The sequence below is a fragment of the Lynx canadensis genome, chromosome B4 (genome assembly GCF_007474595.2).
Source record: "Lynx canadensis isolate LIC74 chromosome B4, mLynCan4.pri.v2, whole genome shotgun sequence".
Lineage (NCBI taxonomy): Eukaryota > Metazoa > Chordata > Mammalia > Carnivora > Felidae > Lynx > Lynx canadensis.
The window spans coordinates 65,903,347-65,927,208 of NC_044309.1; the positions used below are offsets into that span (position 1 = coordinate 65,903,347).

At 37.0% G+C, this 23,862-nt stretch overlaps 1 protein-coding gene across 3 annotated transcripts in view; it reads right to left on the minus strand.

Moving 5' to 3' along the window:
* CPNE8 (copine 8) overlaps positions 1-23,862 on the minus strand; it is a 230,647-nt gene that overhangs the window by 65,750 nt on the left and 141,035 nt on the right. For all 3 annotated transcript variants that reach the window (XM_030322174.1, XM_030322175.1, XM_030322176.1), the window contains exons 11-13: positions 16,189-16,264; positions 13,033-13,086; positions 11,621-11,682 (exon numbers count right to left, since the gene is read on the minus strand). In XM_030322174.1, coding sequence (XP_030178034.1) covers positions 11,621-11,682; positions 13,033-13,086; positions 16,189-16,264 — 192 coding nt within the window. The remainder of the gene's footprint in view (positions 1-11,620; positions 11,683-13,032; positions 13,087-16,188; positions 16,265-23,862) is intronic.

Genomic DNA, 23,862 nt, shown 5'->3' on the forward strand with positions numbered 1-23,862 from the left:
TTTGACTGACATCAATTAGATCATAAATATTACATACATACAGACTAAAAGTTAAGTAAATGAGCTTCTTTTTAATGATTTTTGGAAAAAGAGAAAATTATCAATGAAAATATTACTCATGAAAGAAAGAGGAGAAAGTAGGTGAGCACCAGGGGAAAGAGACCAATGGAAAGATGACTAAAGTTAATTCCCATGAGGCATTTATGGCTTGACACATAAGTAGTCAGAAGATGCTAGCTATTGTTATATACAAATTACATTGTATAGTAAGTTGATAGGTTAGAGTAAGTCTTCTGTAAGAATATAAACAATAACTTCAGAGAACTGGAAAATAAATATCATTAAGGCCATGAAAGAGCTGGAAAATCTAGTTGAATGCCATCATTTCACAGATAAACTATAGAACTATAGAGACTCATGTGAACTGTAGGAAACTGAAACTTGGCTATATGAAATTATTTGTCTGCCATTATATGTCATGAGGAGTGTCATGATAAACCACCTCATGGTATCATTAATAAAAATCAGAATTTAAATTCTTTACTCAATTGCTTAACAAGTCCTTAAGAGCAAAGACACATAAAGACAGAATACGATAATTATTTTGTCTATTGATGTGCATTTCATCATCAAAAGAAACAGCATATTATTAACAATTCTATATTATACATATTACAAATAATGATAATAGGTAAGTGTGTAATTGCAATATATTTAAAAGATAATACATTTAATATATATACCTACGTATGAAGATAACACATTATATGTAAATAACATTTTTATGTTCTGTTTATGTTCTGAATATATTCATATATAAAGTAATATAAGTCCAGTTAGATTGAAATTCAACCTTTATTTTCCCTGGCCCTATTTGTAAATCAAAAATGGATTCTTATAAAGGAAGAATTAGGGGCGCCTGGGTGGCTCAGTCGGTTAAGCGTCCGACTTCAGCTCAGGTCACAATCTCACGGTCCGTGAGTTCGAGCCCCGCGTTGAGCTCTGGGCTGATGGCTCAGAGCCTGGAGCCTGCTTCCGATTCTGCGTCTCCCTCTCTCTCTGCCCCTCCCCCGTTCATGCTCTGTCTCTCTCTGTTTCAAAAATAAATAAACGTTAAAAAAAAAAATTAAAAAAAAAAATAAAGGAAGAATTAGAAGACAGGAAGATATGATTAGAACAAAGTGTACCTCATAGGTTGGGACTCCATTTATATACAGACTCCTGGCAAAAAAACATCACTAGTGTTTCTTCCAGAACACACTTCCTATATGTAGGAAGTGTGTAAGTCAAAAAAGAATCTTGGAGGTTATAAGCAGCAGAAAAATATGATAACATGATACAGTCAAGACCATCATTGCTCTAGATACTGTAGAAAACCTATTTGGCGTAATTAGTCCTAAGGATCCTCAAAAGGAGAATATGCACAACCAATAAAAGAGATTTAATGGTAACAGATTTTGAAAATGTCTTTTACTAGTAGACTCACATCAAACTATTACTAGATTGGCACTGCTGACAAAACATACAGGGTGTTTCTTTCATATAAACACACATTTTACATGCTCACAAAGTAAAAGAAAACAAAACAAAAACCAAAAGGAAATTTTCACACTTAAAGCTTCTGATCATTATTTCAACACACTAATTATAGCCAGACATAGCAAGCACTTTTTTTTTAAATCTTATAAAGAGAATGTTAAGGAATGTCCATTGTTTTACCATCTTTTTTTTTTATCAACTATTATTTATAGCTACTAAGGTGTTTACTTAGACAGGAATCTATTTTTTTAATAACATTTATTTATTATTGAGAGACAGAGAGAGACAGAGCATGAGCATGGGAGGGACAGAGAGAAGGAGAGACAAAGAATCCAAAGCAGGCTCCAGGCTCCAAGCTGTCAGCACAGAGCCCGCCGTGGGGCTTGAACTCACAGACTGTGAGATTATGACCTGAACATTCAGGTCATTATGACCTGAACATTATGACATTCAACCGACTGAGCCGCCCAGGCACCCCAGGAATCTATTTTTTTAATGTTTATTTTATTTTTGAGAGAGAGAGAGAGCGGGGAGGGGCAAAGAGAGAAGGAGACACAAAATCCAAAGCAGGCTCCAGGCTCTGAGTTATCAGCACAGAGCCTGACACAGGTTTTGAATCCACGAACTATTAGCTCATGACCTGAGCCGAAGTTGGATGCTCAACCAAATGAGCCACCCAGGTGCCCCAGGAATCTATTTTTAATGTTTTACTTAAGAGAGAGGGTGGGGGGGAGGGCCAGAGAAAGAGGGGGACAGGGAATCTGAAGCAGGTTCCAGGCTCTGTGCTGACAGCAGCGAGCCTCATGTGGGGCTCACGTTCACGAACCATGAGATCATGATCTGAGCCAAAGTCAGTCAACTGAGCCACTCAGGCGGCCCTACAGGAATCTATTTTTTATGACAAATTCAACTTTCCATTTTCCATCTTCTAAAGATAAAAATATGCATAGACATTGGAATACTAAGGAGAGTTGGCAATGAGGGAGAAAGGGGCCAGGGAGAGGTTGACAGCTCTGACTCCACCTTACAACTTCCGCCTATTGTAGAGTTCTTAGAAGAGCAGCTATTTCCTGTATGCATGATAAACATCTTGAGGTTCAGATATCTAGAAAGTTTCCTGACCTGTCCCACAATATTGAACAAAAGAGGTCAACTAATCACTGAGCAATCTGAAATTTCTCCATCACTGCAGTTTTAGGCTCTAAAAACACCACCTTCCCTTGATCTCTTCAGATAGGCACACCAACTGTGTTGGGTTGTCCTTTTCCAAACCTAAATAAAGATTCGTCTCCTTTTTCCTTGCTCATAGGTTCGTTCCTGAAGTTCTTTAACAATGGGCAATGAGGATGGGATGTGAAGCAACCTCCTAGGTACCTCCTATGAACCTCTGGACCTGCCAAAGTATACATGGAAGCCCCTTGTTGCTTCTCTTCCTGTGGCTTCTATAATCCCAGGAGGTGATTAAGGTACAGTCTTCTCACATCTCCAACCTTGGAAGAGGTCAGGAGACGTTTCTTTCAGGAAATTTCCTCACTTCAGAACTGCTAACAATTCATGCAGGTATTATTCCAATATAAAATGGGTACCAATCTCTCAGAAAGAGCTCTTGCTGATCTGCTGTCATCTAGCCCCCTCGCTGGTTTTATGTATAAAAACCACAGCCCAGGGAGCTGTACATTTGTCTCAACCTGGGTTCAAATTACTGAAGATGGTTTAAAACTTCACTGGCCTTGTTGGGGCACCTTTGCTGTCCCTAAATTGGTATATGTAAGAGCAGAACTCTAGAGGCAAAACTATCCTACTTCACAACATCAATAGGAGGTCTATTTTAATTGGTACTCAGAAGCTTCTAAATGAACCAATAATTTCATCATAGCTTCTTTAAAGTCAAAGTCGAAGTTATTGGCCCTAGTTCTGATAATCGGGTACTTTGTTTCACCCCCCTGGTCCAAAACAGAACTTCTAAATCTTTCAAAATTTCCTACCCCCACCCCAAAATTCAGAACAGTTTACTTGACAACTAACATTGACTATCAGTGCCTACAATCTAGGTTCTCCTGACCTTTACCAACTAGTATGCATGCTTGTTGGACCTACACAGGCCCAAGAATGGATGGATAAATCTGGATGGGAAGACTCCCTATGGGATTTTAAACTTCCTTATAATGAAACCCTAGAAAAACCTTCTAAAATAGCTGCAAGTTAAAAAAAAATAGCTGCAAATTTAATCAAAGTGATTCCCTAAATGTGGCCACTTCCAACAAATTAGAAGGCAATACAAAAAACTACTCAAAAAAAGGAAGAACCTGTTTCAGAGCTTTTTGATAATTCAAAACAAAATTTGTCTGATTCTGGAATCCCTAGATTGGATAAAAGAGCAACCAAGTTGTTTAATTCAATGTTTCCAGAGGGCCTCTTTGATTCAGTCTGAACTCTGGTCAAATAAAATGATGCCAACTCGCAGACCAAAACTCCTTTACCCTTGCAACCACTGCTAAAAGAGTGGCAAAAGCTGTCAAAGGAGAAAAAGAAATATGAGTGAATAGACTTTTGAGCTGTCAAAAACAAATGATGAAGTTTATGGCTTTACAAATAGCAAACCCCAAATCCATGCCACAAGTTAAAACATCCAGCTCAACTGATACAACCCTTTTTCTTTTGCAAGACACCTAGACATTTCAACAAGGAAAGCCTGAAATACAAAAGATTCCTCCAATAGAATCCACAAATCTCAAACACAATTCTCTTATCAGATTAGGGATGCTCGGAGGACAAAGGGGATTTTTCCCTTTCTCCTAGCAAACACCACAGGAGAAATTCCTATAATGATTCAAAATGAAGACCATTTCATTCTCATAGACTCTGGAATAATTTAGTCAGTCTTCAATCCCTTTCTATTTTCCAATCCCCTTCCTTGGAGTAGAAAAGTATTTACCATGATCGGGGTGACTAATCAGCCACAAAAAGGAAAGAGGAAATATTTTTAGATCTGCCGTCTCAATCTTCAGAATTCCTAATTCTACCTATCTGCCAAATACTACTCTTCCGTCAGTCCACTGCCCTCCCATTCCTAAAGGTACCTGATCAGTTACGGGCAACTTCCTCTACCAATATAGGACACATAATTTCAGCTTCCCCAATAACCATTCAAATTGATCCACCAAAGCCCTTATCTAATATTAAGCAGTACTTGTCAAGCCTTATGGCCATTAAAGGAATAACTCATATTATTCAAGACCTTATCAACCAAGGATTGGTCATGCCCAGTACGAAATCTTGCAATACTCCCATTTTTTCAGTTAAAAATCCCATAATAGAGGATGGCATTTTGTTCAGGACCTTAGGGCAGTTAACACTACAACCCATCACCCTACTGTTCCTGACCTCTCCACTCTCCTTTCTAATATACCCACTAAAACAACTACTTTTTCTGTTATTGACCTATGCAGTGCTCTTTTCAACATCCCCATGGACCCCCAAAGTCATTATCCTTTTGCTTTTACATGGAACAATCAACAATACACTTGCACAGCCCTACCCCAGGGACATATCAAAAGCCCTATTTCTCTCAAATCCTCCATGCTGACTTTTGATCTCTCTGGGAAATCTGTACTATTACAATATATAAACAATTTTATGTCCCCCCCCCCACCCTAAAGGCCTCTCTCATTGACATGAAGTATCTTCTCCAATAATTAGCCAACAAAGGACACAAAGTATCTACAGATAAATTACAATTCTGCTCTGTCTCTGTCAAATTCCTAGTCCACCTTTTAACACCGGTTGGGCTAAAAATAAAACCAGACAGAATTACTACCATCACGCGATTCCCTCAACCCCAGACTAAAAGACAATAAATGAGGTTTCCTGGGTCTTACTGGATCCTATCACCTTTGGATTCCTAATATTCCCTCATATGCTCTCCTGACTGCAACCCTCTAGACCCTAACCCATGGCCTCAAGAGACCTGTGATGCCTTCATACCTTTAAAAAAACAGCTCATCTCTTCCCCAACTCTAGGATACGCTAATTACCAACGGGCCCTTCCTTTTTGTCCATGAACTTTCTGGCAATACCTTGGGAATCCTGACCCAAAGGTATGGAGGCCAACAATGCCCCACAGACTTTACAGGGTATTACAGACTTTAATCAGGCCCTTTGGCCAAAGGATTACCTCTCTGCCTCCATGCCCTAGCAGCCACCTTAATACTCCTTACTGCCACCAAACAAACAAACAAACAAACAAACAAACAAACAAAAAACAACCGTACTAAATTCTCCCCTATAGATATTAGTCCCACATACAGTTAAAACTCTCTTAGGGGAACCTGAGTGGCTCAGTTAGTGAAGTGTTCTACTCTTGATATCCACTAAGGTCATGATCTAGTGGTCATGAAATCAAGCCCTGTGTCAGGTCCATGCTGAGAGCAGAGCCTGCTTAGCATTCTCTCTTTCCCTCTCCCTCTGCCCCTCCCACCCCTCCCTCAAAATAAATAATAAAAAAAAATAAACATTTGGAAAAAAAAAAAAAAAAACCTCTTAGATTCCCACCACACCAAACATCAATCCGCCAGTCCATCTATCCTTTCCAATCATTCCACACTCTTGTCCTCTTCTCAATCTGCTACCTGACTTCCCTTACCCCTCAAAGATTCAACTGAATTCAGTTGCATCCTTGTAACTGACTCATTACTTACTACTCAATTAGACCTTCATAAATCTCCCCTACCAAATCCACACTTTACTTGGTTTATTGATGGATCTTACATTAAAAATGGTCAAGGAAAATACAGTGCAGGATACTCTGTAGTATCCATTGAGAAAAAGATCAAAGCAGGCTCCTTGCCCCAGGCTCATTAGGCCCAATAAGCTAAATTACATGCTCTAACAAGAGTATGCCAATTGGCAATAAATAAAGCTCTCACTGTCTATGGAGCAGATATGTTTTTGGGGTTGCCCATGGTTTTGGTATGCTCCAGAAACAGTGAGAGTTTCTAACATCCTCTGGCCAATCCATAAAAACAAAACTTATATATGAAAACTGCCTTGACACCATTCTCTTTCCCTTTTAGGCTTAGCTATTATAAAAATTCAAGCTCATTCCAACCTTGATATCCCTGAAGCCAAGGGCAATCATGCTAACCAGGCTGCCAAAAATGTGGTGCTTCAAACTTCTGATTTGCAAACAACCATCTGTATGACCTTCATTCCCTTAACCCAAATTACTTAAAACAAACTCAACAAAACATGACTGAAGATGTAAAGGAGAAATGGATGAAACAAGGCTCCTATGAGAACTTCTCCAAGACAACCTTTGGGTGGGACCAAATAATAAACCTGAACTACCAAAAAGAGCCCAAAGAGCTCCTTTAAAAATTTATCCAAGATATGGCACATTAGGGCACAAGTAAAATTGTCCAGTGGGCACAACAGCAGTATCGGAAACCATCTCCAACTGTTGCCCAACAAATATTTCAAAAATTTTCCCCTTGCACAATCCTGCAGAACCATATCATGCTGCTTTAGGTCAATTCTCAGTGGGCCATTTGACATCTTGCAAATTGATTTCATCCAGCTTTTCCCATTTACCAAATGTAAATATGTATTGGTAATGATCTGTAAGTTTTCTCACTGGACCAAGGCATTTCTTTGTAGGCAGGCAACAGCTAAAGCAGTGGCCAAAAACCTATTAGAAAAAAAATCATTCCCAATTGGGGTATTTCTTGACAGCTACATAGTGACCAAGTAACCCATTTTACTGGTCAAATTGTCCGAGAGATCTGCAAAATCGGTTTTTTTGTTTGTTTGTTTTTTAAGATCTGCAAAATCTAATCCATCTTTCAACATTTTCATTGCATCTACCATCCTCAACCCTCAGGATTAATTGAACAAACTAATGGCATAATCAAAACTCAATTGGCCAGGGACATCTGGGAGGCTCAGTTGGTTGAGTGTCCAACTTCACCTCAGGTCATGATCTCGCAGTTCCTGGGTTTGAGCCCTGCATCAGGCTCTGTGCTGACAGCTCACAGCTGCTTCAGGTTCTGTGTCTCCCTCTCTCTCTGCTCCAACCCCAGTTGTTCTCTCTCTCTCTCTCTAAGAATAAATAAACATTTGAGAAAAAAAAAAAAAAAACCCTGGTCCCAAACCCTGCCTCTTGTCCTTTTATCTAAAATCTAGCCACACTGGAAAAGCTCAATTGTCTCCATTCCAAATCATCACTAGGCATCCTATGAACCTAATCAAGGGTCACTTGCCCTCCACTTTGTTACAAGGAGAAATTCTCCAGTACTGTAAGGGACTTCTGCAGAATACATGAGAAAAGGCCAAACTTGTTAAAGATTCATTTTACAGAATGTTCCTGGGAGATGAAGAAAATACTCATGACCTTAAGCCTGGAGATCCAGTATACTTGAAGAGACATCAACTTAAAGATTCTTTACCGCCAAAATAGGACCTTATTAGGTATTGCTAACCAACTCGTGTGCAACAAAGCTACCAGGGCCCAACTCATGGATTCACATTTCTCATTTAAAAAGGACTCCAGATCCTGAAAATAACTGGTGAGCCACTCCCCTTTCAGAAGATATCCCAAGACCCAGAACTGAAACAGACAATATCCAATGAAATAACTGAGACCCAAGATCCAGCACCAACCCAGAACTCTACTTTTACTTTAGTTCTTATTTTTTCCCCTTTTGTCTCATTTTCATCACTGTTCTATTGCCCCCTCCCAAGACTGGCTTGAAGTTTTATGACCCTTAGCTCTTCCTGTGGTTTGAGTTCTTAAATGGAGACTTCCTTAATGACCCTCAGGCTTTAATAAGACTTAGTCCTATAGTCCCTACCCTTTGTTCTCAACTCCTAAACAAATTCAAAAAGAAAAACCAGTTAACAATAGCCATATTACTATGTTCTATCAAAGAGAGAACCCCTGTGATTGGAATACTAATATATTGTTAAGCCTTCCCAAACATAGCCCATGTCCCAAACATACCCCCTAAAAATTGTTGGGTATGTTATTATAACCCACACAACACTCCAACCAAATACAAAAATACTCTCTATTAACTCCCCTTGGTTCAAGAAGATTGTCCCACAGATAACGATCACTAAGATCATGCACAACACCTCTAGTCAAATATAATTGTTCCCCCTCACTCTCTCAAAGGTACCCTAACCCCATTTGCTTTAACCTCCTTTCCTTGTTTTGACATTACTGCTGTCCACAATTTCACTTCTTAAATAAGATATGTCCATCTGGGACCTAGTCTGGTTTCTACAGATGTAAATCTCACTTTTGCAGTCACTGATCACTATAATCTATCAAGCTACAACCATATTTTATCCACGTCCCCTAATGCTACTCCCCTCCACCAGGTCATCGCAGAACAAAAGACAAATGATGAAACTTACTATCAATACTTGGGTCCAGTGATTTCCCAGGGAATGACATATAGAAAGTCTCATCAGTGGAATATGTGTAAGAGGTTTTGCTATAACCAAACAAATCCCAAATTCTATCCTTACTGTGATCTCCACTAACCTTATGTTGCAGGACCCCTATCTTCCTTCTGTGCCAATTTTTCCTTCCCCATTATCAAAAGCACCACTCTGAACAATAAAACATGAGCAACTGAATCTTGGTGTGGTTCTGAAGGGTGTATTTTTATCTGTGGCAGCCCTCTTAATTATCTGTCCTTATATGGGAAACCTTATGGAAGAACTAACCAAGCCTCAGCCTTCAAAAGCATTAACAATACCTGGGTCACTGGACACTGTACTCTAGGATTCATATAACCCAATCTGTCTACCCTACCCACAACCCTACCCCTAATAGAACCCAAAGGGCTTTAGGTATAATAATTGTTGGATTTGGTCTGGCTATAGGCATGCTGGCCCCCTGAGGAGGATTTTCTTATCACAAACCCACCCAATGTAATCTCACAAATGTTCTATAGGAATTATCCCATGAAACTGGTTCAGCCCTACTAAATTTACAATGATCCTGGGACTCTCTTGCTTCAGTAGTCCTACACAATCAAATAGCACTTAACTACTGGTTGGTAGAACAAGGGGGTGTCTGTGCTATTGCTAATATCTCTTGTTACTCCTGGGTAAATACTTTGTTCAACATGGAATTAGAAATTAAAAAAAAAAAAAATTCACACAGGGCTCTTGGCTTCACAATAACAACAAACCCACCTCCAACAAATTAAAAGCTACCTACCATCATTCAATCTCTTTAGTTGGTTGCCTAACAAAATAGGAAATATCTTTAAACCTGGACTACAATACTGAATGAGACTATTAATGTTTGGATTAAATATCTGGTTGCTACATAAAATATGTTTTGTTTGTTTCCAGAAGTGCCTCTCTTCTCCTCTTCCACTCCCAAGCTAATTATGATGACTTAAGCTTCTGTGTATACTGCTCCAGTGTATATCCCTATACCCCCTATGAAGGACTGGATAGAACCAAGCAGACAAGCACTTGGGCAACAAGGAACTCTACCATAATGAGTTTCCCCCACCATAAGTGACCATGGTGATGTTTCATACACCAGTGATCAAAAAGGGGAAATGAAGAGGAAAAGGGGTGAAGGAACAGTTGACAGCTCTGAGTCCATCTTGCAACTGTCACCAGTTGGAGGTCACAGAACAGTCACTTACTAGAATCAGGATAATCATTTTGAGGTTTAGACACCTAGAAAACTTCCCCCCAACCCACAATACTGAGCAAAAGAGGCCAACCAATCACTGAGCAAATGATACCAACTGAAATTTCTCCCTCATTGTGGTTTGAAGCTTTAAAAACACCACCTCCTCTCATCCTTTTTGGACAAGCACACCAATTGAGTTTGGGTGTCCTTCTGGTTTGTAAAGCTAAATAAAGATCCATCTCCTTTCTCCTTATTCACAGGCTCACTCTTGAAGGTTTTAACAGCAAACATTTTTTTTCTACTTTAGTACATTTTCCTTTAACTTTATGGAAACAACCACCATAGCTTCTGAGTCTGTGCAGCCAGGTGGCACATTGCAAGATGTCCATATATAGCATTGGTTCTCCACTTAAGCAAGTATAGTTTTTGGTTTTTGTTTGTTTGTTTGCTTAACTAAGAGCAAAAAGGTCAAGCTCTCTGTTTTTTGGTCAACTATCTTTGTTCCTTTGGCCTCCTCATCCGTTTCCTCCGCCTCATGGCATTCTATTCATGAACTGGTGTTAGGAAAAAAAAGATTGCTAAATCATAATTAGGAAGAGGTTTACAAGCGTGTTGTCTCTGGCTGCTATTATTTGTCATGAAGTTACTAAACACATTCAAATTTACCTCTCACCATTTTTGTATGTTGTAAATGTAAGTAATAGCAAATAAATTACAATATGTGGACATTTTAGATGGTATGGTAATGAATGATTGTATTCTATCTCTGGGGATGCTTGTCCCTAAAAAAAACAGGGACAACTAGGTTAAAAATAGGAACAAAATGGAAAAAAATAACCCTCCCCATTCACTAGGGTATAAGAATCCATAATATATTACCAACACAGACCCTGTTTGGACTCTGAAACATTTCAAGAAAGGTTGCAAGAACATTTTTTTTTTTTCTGAAATGTATTCTTGTCTGGAAGTGTAGGGAGCAACTAAGTAACTATTCACCGTTCATTTCTGCATTATGATTTTATGACAAGATACATTCTTTAATATTCTGGAGCTCAAATATACACTTACAACAAGCCCTTAAGCTTTTCTTCTATCTCAAAAATAATAAAAAGTGCATATAAAAAGTCCCATATGTTAGGCAAGTGAAAATACTCTCTGAAAGTACACATAATAGCTTTATCTGCAACTACTATTAACACAATGAATTTTTTTTCTCTTGGTCAAAGGAAGTTACAGTTTTCCCCCAAAGTAATAGCTCTTTGTGTTTATCTCCTGAAGTCTGTAACACAAGTGCAAAAAGGCTGCCATCAGACTATATTAAAGTTGATCATTTCAGTTGCCTGTTACCTAATGGTAGAACTTGCTAGACACAATGAAAGAAATGTTTAAGCAATGAAACAATTTCAGTGAATGACTTACCCTCCTTTAATATAGTCAAGGAATGAAACTTCTGTTTCTACCAAAAAAGAGAGTAAGGTTACCTGAAAAAGAAAAGGGAAGAAACAAGGCAGAAATTACCTGCTGGTACTAACTGAAACCTAAATGGACTTTATTCTAACTATTAGAGAGGAACTCATATTTCATATTAGAGAGGAACATTACATTTTGAAAATCAATAATGATATTATTCTTTATTAAAATCCATTAGGACTGACTGCTCTTATATTTAAAATTTAGCAGAAGGAAAAGGGTCAAAAAAATTAACTAACTCCTTCCCATGAGCAGTTTAGTTCCTTTGAAGAATAGCATGAAAATTATTTACAATGACACGGTGTTACTTCCCATTTTAGATAAAATGGGAAAGATTAAAGGAGTTGAAACATAGTTAAAACTAAAAAATCTGAATCAGTGAGTTAAACCTTATGAGAGGAAAGGTGTGCTTTTGTCATGTTCCTGTAATGGGGCTAATATTTTAAGTGTCTTGCAGTATACATCTTTAAAAGGAAACTTGAAGAGAACTTAGATTTTGCTTCTCCTAAGAAAACTTAATCTGATGATAAAATCTTCAGTATATTATAATAGAAATATCACAGACATGAAAAGTACAGCAGAGGTAATATAGTCAATAACACTGTAATAAGGTTGTGTGGTGAAATCCAGTGAATGCACTTATTGTGGTGAGCATGGAATAATGGTCAGAATTGTTGCATCAATCACTTGGAATGATAACATTGTGTGTTAATAATACTCCAATGGGGGAAAAAAGGCACACTTGAATTCTCCAAAAAGAAGGAATAGGATGATTTTAAGATTTTTTCACAGTCTTAAGATACTTTCATCGACATCTTCCTGTCCCGGTTTAGACCTGCATTCTACAAGGTGCAAATCTTAACACACTATAAGCAAGTACTTTCATGTGCCATGAGTCTTAATAGTTAAGTGTAGCCTGTAAAGAGTATAGTCATTCTTACTAACACACTTTTTCATACCGACTTGATTCTCTCTAGTGTGATTCCACTCAATGAAGATTTCATAACAAAACTTCAGCTTCCCACAGAGGCCGCAGAATTCTGAGGACAACCTGCAGGAAGCTGGATCACTACTTTTTATAAGGTATTCTCCATTACAACCATTCCCACGGCAAGTTCATTTTTCTATTATACACCTTCATATTAAAATCCTAGGTTAAATTGAAAAAAACACAAACAAAAAACAAAAACTCCCATTCCTGAGGGTATAAGAATCCATAATACATTACCAAGACAGGCCCTGTCTGGGTTTTGGGAAATTTCAAGAGTTTAGTCTTTAGTACTATTCAATGTAAATGTTACACTTTTTTTTTTTAACTCATTTATTTGGCTCTTTAGTGAATAACATAAAATTTGACTTACTGTTCCCGAATTAGTATATTTTTTCTTTTTTCCTTTCTTTTTGGGATTCACCACCTTGAAAGCAGATAATTACAATGTGTTAGGATTTATGCATAACATACATAGGATTTATACAAAATATATATAAAATGTGTAGTTCAAACTGCTGTCTTCACTGCTGATGCATTTATTCATTTACAAATGCCTTTACTATGATTCCTGTACAGTCCTTAGGCCAAAATTTCTCTATAAAATTTACTCATGACTGTTTTCTTTAAAAAAAATTTCTTTTTCAGTAATATTCTTCTCAATCACTTTATGCATTGGTTACCCTTATCCATCTGTATCTTCTTGATGCAAGAGAGACCTTTAACATCCTAGGTCCTAAATAATAATAATTATGTATAGCAAAGAAGAGTATATTCAGGAGATGTAAATTTGTCATTAGGTAAAGAACACTAACATAGCAAATCACCTGGCTGTGTGCATATATGAGGGCTCTGTTACTCTTTTGCTGTCAGTGGCAGTAATTTCCACCAGACATCCAGGCTCTGTGATGATTGGTAAAGGTCTGGTTGTGGACCTAAGATTTAATTTTTGACCATTTATTCCATGAGGAAAATATTCTTGCACTCCTATATTATGTAAGACACCAAAGAACATAGGGAATATGAAGATGAGTAAAATCTGTTGATCTAATAGGATAAAAGAACACGTAAGTGCTTTAAGAGAAGATCCTTCAGCACATCCCAATCCAAAATACACAGGAAACATTTGACAGGTAAAGCAAGTTAAAAGAATTTATGAATAAGTAGTATTTGAACTCAACTTTATCAATTTAAACTAAGGCTACAATAAAAAAAAGGAAAGACAACATTTGAGAAAGAGGAAAAAGCAATCGGCCCAGGTTGGCTGGAGCAGAGTGCAAATACATGTTATTGAAATGAACCTGAAGGCCTGCAGGTACATGAAGGCTGCAGGAGACACTCCTGTCTGCATGCATGGAGATCCTGAAAGCTCTTTGCAAGCTTAGAGATCCCAAAAGGGCTCTATACATTGCTCCAGCCCCTTCACAGCTGCAGTCCACCAACAGTCCTATGGGTCCAGGGTCCCAGTAAGAAACAATCCTGTCTGCAATTGTCCAGACCTTGAAAGGGCCCAATACTTAGTTTCAGCTCCTTCCAGCTATAGTTTGTGAGTATTGCTGACACAAGGACCCACCAGGGGACACTCACATGTCTGTACCTCAGGAGATCATGAAATATCCTTATATTTATTAGGCCTCAGCCCCTCTGATCTTGATCAGGAAGCCCACCCAGGGACCTGGTGGGAGACATGCCCATCTGTACCTCCAAAGCCAGGTCTACAGACCAAAGTCTCAGCTATGGTACCTGAAACAGCTTCTTAGGCATGGTCCACAGCCAGTTCTGCTTAGACACCCATCAGGTGATCAGACACGAGTTCTCAAAAAGTGCTGGCCGGAGCCACACACATCCTCACATTTAGTAATAGGCCAACTGACTGAGGACCCTACTGTATACCCTGAAGAGGAACACTGGTTCAGTGCCAGCCTACTGAATAAAGTACTAGAGCCAGTCTCATCCACTCAGGGATGAGATAGAATCCATGCCCATTCAAGACTCTGATCAAAGCAACCCCAACCATAGATACCAGTGCAGACCTAACAGCTTTAAAAGCGGCTCCAACCCAGCATGACTGCAGTTCTGGAGGTAATCCCATCAGCTCAGGAACTGACAAGAGGTCTTTATCTGCCAAAACCAGCCTGGAAAGCTGTAGGGGGGTTTTAAAAGCTTGGGTTTTGCTGGAGATATAGAAGCCCGAGGATAGGTGGAGAAAACAGGGATCGGTAAGTACCACCTGTCTTCTATTATTTTCATTGCCTATATGGAGCCTTAATATTCCGTCACTGGAAGACACAGATAGAAAAATTGATGCTTACCCCATCTTTGCTCTTGCCTGGGAAGTTTGCTCTATAATATCTCATACTCTACTAAGTAAAATACTATACAGTATATAGCACTTAACAAAATACACCAGGGGTGCCTGAGTGGCTCAGTTGGTTAAGCATCCAACTTCGGTTCAGGTTATGATTTCACGGTTCATGAGTTCAAGCCCCACATTGGGCTCTTTGCTGACAGCTCAGAGCCTGGAGCCTGCTTCAGATTCTGTGTCTCCCTCTCTCTCTGCTCCTTCCCCGCTTATGTTCTGTCTCTCTCTCTTAAAAATAAACATTAAAAAAATGTTTTTAAATAAAAAACCATATTTCATGTGTTAGTCTCCCTTACACACTGAAATTTTAATCATCTCTGTATCTCTGAAATTTTTAACCATCTTAACAGAGAATGTGGAATATAAAAGCCATGCGATAAACATTTTTACAAGTGAATGAATGAATAAGTGAATGAATAAAATGCTACTGCCATAGAAGAAGGAAAGTGCTCCACTCCTAACTTAAAAGAGGGTACAATTTTAGTGTCAATCTGGCAGGGAGAGTTACGATTATTGACTAATACTAAAATATTCTCCTTTCCTATTGATGTTTGTTAAATAAAAAAAATTATAGAGAATGTACAGGTAGCTTAGCTCAGGTATTAACAGTGCCAAAACACACCATGTGCTCAAAACATATCTGGTAGCTAACTGGCAAGGTAGGTTTAAGGCAGAAACAACTACTGTGCTTGCCTTAATAACCTGGATTTCTTTCATGACTGAATCAAGCTTTGTCATTCCTTTCAGTCTTCAACTAAACAACAGGGAAGTCGCTCAATCTTATAACACCATGTTGACATAATGAAAATGCCTATTTTTCTCTTTTTATTAAAAAAAGGTTTGGGGGAGGAGGTTGGTAGGAAGGCAAAACACAAAGGGTGAGGCTTATGAAAAAATGAACTTGCATTCATATTGAAGTTTTAAAAATAATAAAAAGCTTCATTGGCAAGAATGTTTAAATTTCTCAAAACAGAGTTAAAAGATCATGGAACTTTAAGAGAAATAATATCATTCAGTCTCCAAAACAAGTCTGTTTAATAAGCTTAAAGATTCTTACGTATATTGGTACTTACTTAACCTTTGCCAATTATCCTTTACAAAATCTATACTTTCAGAGCATAAATTTACTTATTCCAGAGGAAAATAATAGAATAGAATTCCCCTTACCTCATATACATTGAATTGTGATTGTCCTCTAGAAAGTTCCCTATAGCTTGTTGTAAATTCTCCAATGAAATCATGACTAAAATTAAGGGCAAAATATATAGTATTAGCTTTCATACATTTGCCAATTATACCTTAAAGCTTTTCACAAACGTACAGTCTAATCATGAAAAAATTACTATGAGCATAATTTAATAACATATTTTAAAAGAGAATCCATACATAACTTCATTGTTCTTTAACCCTGAACTATGTACACTCAAAAATTACATTTTGTTAGTATTCAAATAATATTCAAGTTATCCCAATTTGATTAATATTTATAAAATATTAATTTGAACATTAAGATTTCAAATGGTACTTGTTTTAATAACTCATATCTCAAAGACATTTCATCATCTATACTACCAAAATGATTAATAATTTATTCAAAAAGGATTAAAGCTTAAGACACTCAAAACTTATTATTATTTACATCAATAATCACAAATACAATATACAAAACTCCTAAAACTTAATGACCACGATGTAATAGGACATTATTTTTCAAGGGTATCCCATGTTAACATGGATAATAGTCACCAAATTTCATTTTCAATAATAATGGTTTAAAAGTATACTGTTAATATCAACATGGTTATTCTGAGTTTTTTCATCTTGAAACAATCATCATTGCCTTCTCAGAAAGCAGGCCTTCTACAGGTGTCTTCTCAGTTTAGCTGGGGGGGGATAGGAATTGACTAAGCATACGTGTTAGTTCTCACCATAAAATCTTTGTCAATGTGACTACTGAAGTTTACCTAGCAACATAAAAAACATGTTATGCATTTGGTAGTTTAGAGGGGACTTGTATTCTGCTACCCTATGTAATCTGAACACACACTGCTAAGAAATGCTGGTTTTCAGTGCAGTGGTGAAATGTAATGCGACAGAGGAAGAAGATAAAGATTACAGGAACTAAAGTGGTAAAACAAACCCTAAGGGATGTCACCGTTATTTATATCATAGAATTTAAGCTTGGCCCATTCACTTTGCAAATGCAAGGTGTTCATTATTACCATATATATATATATGGTAATATATATGTATATGTATATGTGTATTACCATATATATATATATCCCAAAACCGGAGGTAGGTTTAATGCTTAGTTGTGAATCACTAAAATCCATCAAATCTCCATAGACCTGATGACCAGTGACAACCAACAAATAAGTTGTTATCTAGCCAACCAAATTACTGATTTCTAAAGATGGCATTTGGAAGAGAAAACTAGCTGCCATTAATTTCAGTAGAGTTTTTGCAATAGGAATTGTTTTATAACATTATTTAAAATACAGCTCATTTAGATTCCAGCCTCTCAGTTCTCCCTTATGTCAAAGATCTTACACATACATGATATTATTCGAAATGGGACATCCCTCTTTATAGATGTACCACGCTGACCCCTTCTAGATTTGACTTCCAGAAGCATATCTACACACATGAAAATGTGAAAGGAAAGAGGGTTGGAAACAGTGGTAAGTATATTTGTATGTATGAACCCAATCTCCTAGGAATCACTCATTGAAGTTACACAGGGAAAATTATAAAATAGTACTTTAGTGCTACATATTTCTAATAAGTGGAATAATTTTCTTTCACCTTCAGAGGTGGAAGCTCATAACCTTGGTATCTTTCACTGAGACCTTAAAAACTGAGTTATGGGGATTCTGTTTAGAATCTATCCTCCTTCATTGCTGTGCGTGCTTCAAATATCTTAAGAGTCACGGAGATCGAGGCGCCTGGGTGGCTCAGTCGGTTAAGCATCCGACTTCAGCTCAGGTCATGATCTCACAGTTTGTGGGTTCGAACCCCGCATTGGGGTCTGTGCTGATAGTGCAGAGCCTGGAGCCTGCTTCAGATTCTGTGTGTGTCTCTCTCTCTCTGCCCCTCCCCTGCTCATGCTCAGTTTCTCTCTCTCTCAAAAAGTAAATAAACATTAAAAAAAAAAAAAAAAAGAGTTCCAGAGATAAAACATTCTATTAGAGCACTTCAAGCACAATGCTTTGGTATTGGTAACTGTGGCCAAGCCTTATATAACAGAACTTACCACACCAGTGGTGGGAACTTAACATAGAGGGCTTAAAATAAACTCTGGATCACTTAAGCCCATATGGTAGTTTTCTGACTATGGTAATCCTCATCTGGTTAACTGTTTAAATTCAATATGCAGCTATTACTATTAACACTAAATTCCCACCACTCAACACTAATCGAAAACTTGGTAGAGAGAAGCAATATTTACTGATCTCAAGTAAATACAATTACTCAATCAAGTCTCAAGAACATGTAATACCCATTTGGATAAAGTCCAGCAGAATGGCAAATCTGGACCTAATTGCAATGGTCAAGTTTATCATACGGCACACATTGATGCGCTCCTGTTGAAGTCATTATGGAGCTCTCTAAGAAGCATTTCTCTGATATTTGGTTCTGTTTTGTTTTGGTAAATTTGTTACTCTCTACAGAATTGAATGATGAACAATGGGACTCAATGCTATGAATCTGCACTTTTGTGCTTCCATTTGTGTTTCCTAATCTGAAAGCACCCTGTTTATTAATAAATGGAGATTTTCCCCTCTGCATTAGTTGTTAGAGGGTTTACACCCAGATGTATGGCCATTTCTTGCAGGATATGTATGCATGATGTGCTGTCCTATGCAGGCTTTTCAAATTTCTTACCCTAATTTCCCCCTTTGCTTCAATTTCCTCACCCAGTTTATAGTTCACCATATGTTACTACATACATTTCTGTAAATTACCTTGGATCCTTTTCAGAGTAAGACAGGACACAAATAAATGGAAGAATGAATAAAATATTTGCTCCTCCCATTCTGAATCTTGTTCAAGATTATCATTTTGAATAAAACACTGAACGTGCATGTCATATAAATGCAATGCTATGATGTGTTGTAGAGGAGAAAATGTATTACGTGAGTCACAAATTGCATTTCAACCTCCAAGACAACATTTCTGTGAGATAAAGAAAACACATTATTGTATCTATTCAGAGCCAGAGAAATGGATGACCAAGAAGTGAGGATTTGTTGAAAGGTTAACAACATAAAGCATAAAAGCAGGTAGCAGTAAACTTGCCAACCCTAGATATAAGGTGCTTTGTCTCCAGAATACATCCTAAAAATTTGGGTGGATAAGTGGACTCATTCCCAGGTCAATTTCATCATAGATCTCTTGAATACATGGACATTTTTAGTTTCCTTTGTAACTTGTCTTACTTAAAAAATTATTTAGTACGCCATAGATAAATACTCTGAAGAAAGTATTAAATGTAATTTTCACTGATTTGTAATTATCTTTTCCCCTATCATCAACTATTCCAGATTTTACTGAGATAAAAAGAAAAAATTAATTTGCTTTAACATTTTTATCTGTTCATGATTTTCAATACTGTAATATTGAAACAATTATCACTATACAATAAATCACAACCAACAATTTCCTTGTGATTTAATAATACTGCTTTGCTATTTCCTGTTAATTTAATTGCATCTAAAATAATTATTCTATGTTATGTCTTTGCATTTACAAAATAAAGTCTACCTCAGGGCTGCTTATCTGATTTGTGTCTGTTTACCTCTCTAATTTGTTCTCCCTACTTTTTATAAGGGAGGAAATAAAGAGATTTTTGAAGCAAATTGATTATGACTATATAGCTTAGAATTTGAGGAAATAAAGAGATTTTTAAAGCAAATTGATTACAACTATATAGCTAGTAGTCTGCCTCTAAAATCCTTGTTTGAGCAAAGTGATTAAATTGTTAAATAAAATCTGTATATTACAATTATTTCTGTGCTCCCTTAAGAGTGGAAAAATAGGGATTGTGTCTACTGACATTTACATTTGAAACCTGTAGGACAGTCCCTACCTAACAAATGTGTCTTTCCCACCACCACCCCCCCCTCCCATTTTTGGCACCTTCTTTACCAGCTTCACCTATACTATGGAGGCTAGCTATTATGTCCTCCAAGAAGCCTTTCCTGCTTCATGCCATTCCCTCTTTGCTTTTAAAGAAGCCAGTATCTCTCTACCATCACAAACCTGTATTGTATTGTACCTGCTCTTTACATAGCTCCCCTCTCAGTCTCCGTACTTGAAGGTGAGAAAGGTGATAAACTCATCTCCATGTTTTCAGCATCTACTTCATTGCCTGGTAAATGGGCACTGTTGAAAGTTGGAACTAGATTCAGGTTAATATCACAGTCATGCTGTGATCTTACCTTGCAGGTCATATGAACAGATTTGCCTCAGACTATATTCAGTCTAAAAGACTGGCACAAGTGCCAATCACAGTAACCACCATCACTCTCTCTACCTCCTTAAAACAACTCTGAGAGTAATGAGAACAACTGTTCTTTTCCCCAGAAGTGCACCCACACAATCCCACCAGAGGCAGAGAAAAGAGAAGCAGGCAATATTGCCTTCTGTGGGCATTTCTGGTGATCTTCCTGAAGGCCACCCTGCCTTGGGACAGATAACTGTTACTTTCTTGACTGTCAATAAACTACTTTTGCACATAGTGTATACAAATGGCGTGTATGTACTGAATCCATCTCAGCCCTTTCTCTACCACCATGTGGTCTGGAGTGAGTCAACTTCGGGGTCCTTAAGTCTTCACCGAAAAATGGGAGGCAATGCCTACTTACGGTTTTGAAAACAGACTCAGAAAATTCATTTGATTCTTTTTTTTCTGTGAAAAGTGTTTAACTCCTCAAAAAAGACACTACTAAGATACCTTTTTCCAATTATTAAGAATATGATTCCAGACACACATATATATAATTGTAAGAAAGCTTTCATCAAAATAACTTGTGAGGACGTAATAGGCTTATGAACTGATACATGCTGCGTTATGATATTCTGGAGTTACACACACCTGTGGCTTGTACTATTCCAATGTGATTCCTTTCCTCTGGAGTACATACACTACAGTGTGCCGTGTGCCAGGTGTGTGCTGAAGGACCTCTCACATAAGGATTTGTAAACAAATTGTGTGTTAAAGACAATTGCTCTAGGATGTTGAAAAGATTCCAGCTCAAAAATGGGCATGAGCTTTCCCATGGAAGCAACAGCCCCGGATGCTACCGTCTCCTCCATTGGTATTTAAACATACTGCCTTCCCATGTTCCTCTATCTTGTCTAATCTGGTCCAGTCCTAGCAAGCATAACAACATTTTTAAAAATAGCTAGAGATTAAGCAGTCACAGAAGTGAGAGACACTTTTAATTGAAGTGTAGTCATGGTGACCCTAATTAAATTCATAGGTTGCAGACATTCTTACTGGTTAAACCTGTATTTGTAGGAGAGCAGCAGTGTTTTTCTAGAGGTGACTGAAACCAAACCACTAACTCCATGATCACAAGTAAACTATGCCCTCAGATTTGTGATTTCTCACAATCAACACTAAAAGTCATCTTTATGAGTCCAATATTGTTATCAGCTGTCCCTGATTTTGCTAATTTTCTTTGCTTTTCTTCTAGTCAAAGCCATCAAATTTGACAAGACTTTTCAGCATCTAAGAATGTTTTGGTTTTCTGGGGCTTTTTAAACAAGAGAATACCAGCCCCTACTGATTCTTAAAGGAAATAGTTCTATGTGAAAATTTCAACAAAATCAAATCTTTCTTTCCCTTGTAACTTCCTCAAATCCTGACAGAGAATTTAGTTTACTTTAAAAAAAATCTAGAAATATAACGTTTAAATATTCCCAGATTATGAACTTGTCTATAAATTTGCAGAATTATTATGATTATTAATTGTGCTAGTAAACAAAGATTATAAACATTCTTACAAAAGTAATTTTTTTTATTTGTAAAGTCCTGGTTTATTCCCTCCATAGATTACAATAATACTTCTGGGCCTTCAAGAGGAAAACAGGGGTGCCTGGGTGGCTCAGTGGGTTGGGCACTGACTTCGGCTGGGGTCCTGATCTCACAGTTTGTGAGTCTGAGGCCCACATCAGGCTCTGTGCTGACAGCTCAGAGCCTGGAGCCTGCTTTGGATTCTGTGTCTCCCTCTCTCTGCCCCTCCCCCGCTCACGCTCTGTCTCTCAAAAATAAATGTAAAAAAAAAAGCTTAAAAAAAAGAGGAAAACAGATATAATCATCTCAAATATCAAGAATTCAGCAGGAGAACTAGGCTAATTTTATCAGTCTTATCCATACCAGCTCCTTGATACATTTCTAATACAGACAAAAATTTAAAAAGATATAAATAGCATATATATATATATATATATAAAATAAATACTATTGTCATTTTAGGTATAAATTCATATAAAATATTACATAGTAATATGATATTACATCTACATAATTGTACATTTTAATGTATATATTGTATCTATTATTATTTAATATTTCATTTATTAACTTTATTTTCATTTATTTATTACATCGATACAAAGACTTGGGACAAACAACACGTTTTCAGATAAAGATAATATTTTTGATGTGATTTACATTTATATAGAAAAATGATATATGCAGCATAAAGAAAATGTTCTGTATGATGATTTATCACATTTAAGCTCAAACTGTGTGCCTATATATCACTCCATTTTTTTAAATACAGGGTATAGACATATTTTCTTATATATAATATATTTATATGTAAGTATTTTTATAATATATATTTATAAATATTATTTAAAGTCCAAATGTATCTATTAGATATAATGCAAATTTCAACTACACATAAAATCTAACTTTTAAAAAAATAATTACCTTTGATTCTTTTCTATTGCCTCTAATAAGCTTAATGCACCAATATATCATCAGGCAAATAAAAATTCGCCTCATTAAACAAAGTGAATTGTATATGGCCAAAAATTCTTTATATACAATCACTTTTACCTACCAATAATTTCACAAATGCAATTTAATCCATTGAAAGGTAGGGTGAAGTTTCTTTAGCTAGCCAGGATCTTTGGATATTTTTTTCTAGGATTATATTAATTAAAAAGTTAACTGAGATAAGGTCGGAAGTTAGATTCTCCAGTTTCATCAACTTGTAACTATTTTATGTAATCCATGTCACATACTTTATTCTCTATAATTTCAAAGTGATTGAATTCTAGTTTTTACCTTGAACAGTAATCTCTAGAAAGGAAGGTATGTGTGATACACTAACTTGTTTTTGAAATTTAAACTATCAGCCAGTGAGTGATATTTTTTCAGCTGAATGAGAATAATAATAGTATTGTTATAATAAGCAAAACAACAACAAAATACCGGGGGGGGGGGGCCTGAATGGCTCAGTCCATTTAGCAGCCAACTTCAGCTCAAGTCATGACCTTGTGGCTGGTGGGTTGGAGCCCTGTGTCATGCTCTGTGCTGACAGCTCTGAGCCTGGAGCCTACTTCATATTCTGTGTCTCCCTCTCTCTCTCTCCCCCTCCCTCTCAAAAATAAACATTAAAAAATTAAAAAAAAAAAAGATCACCCCACTTTGGTGAAATTTCACATTTAGAGGTGACTGACTTAGATCTTATTTGACAGCTCAGAACTTTTGGATTTGCAAGAATTTCACCACTGGAGATTGTGTGCTATTTTTATATTAATACAAAAGTAATAATCATTTATTGCCATTCAAGATTTATAATACTTTCTTTGAATTCC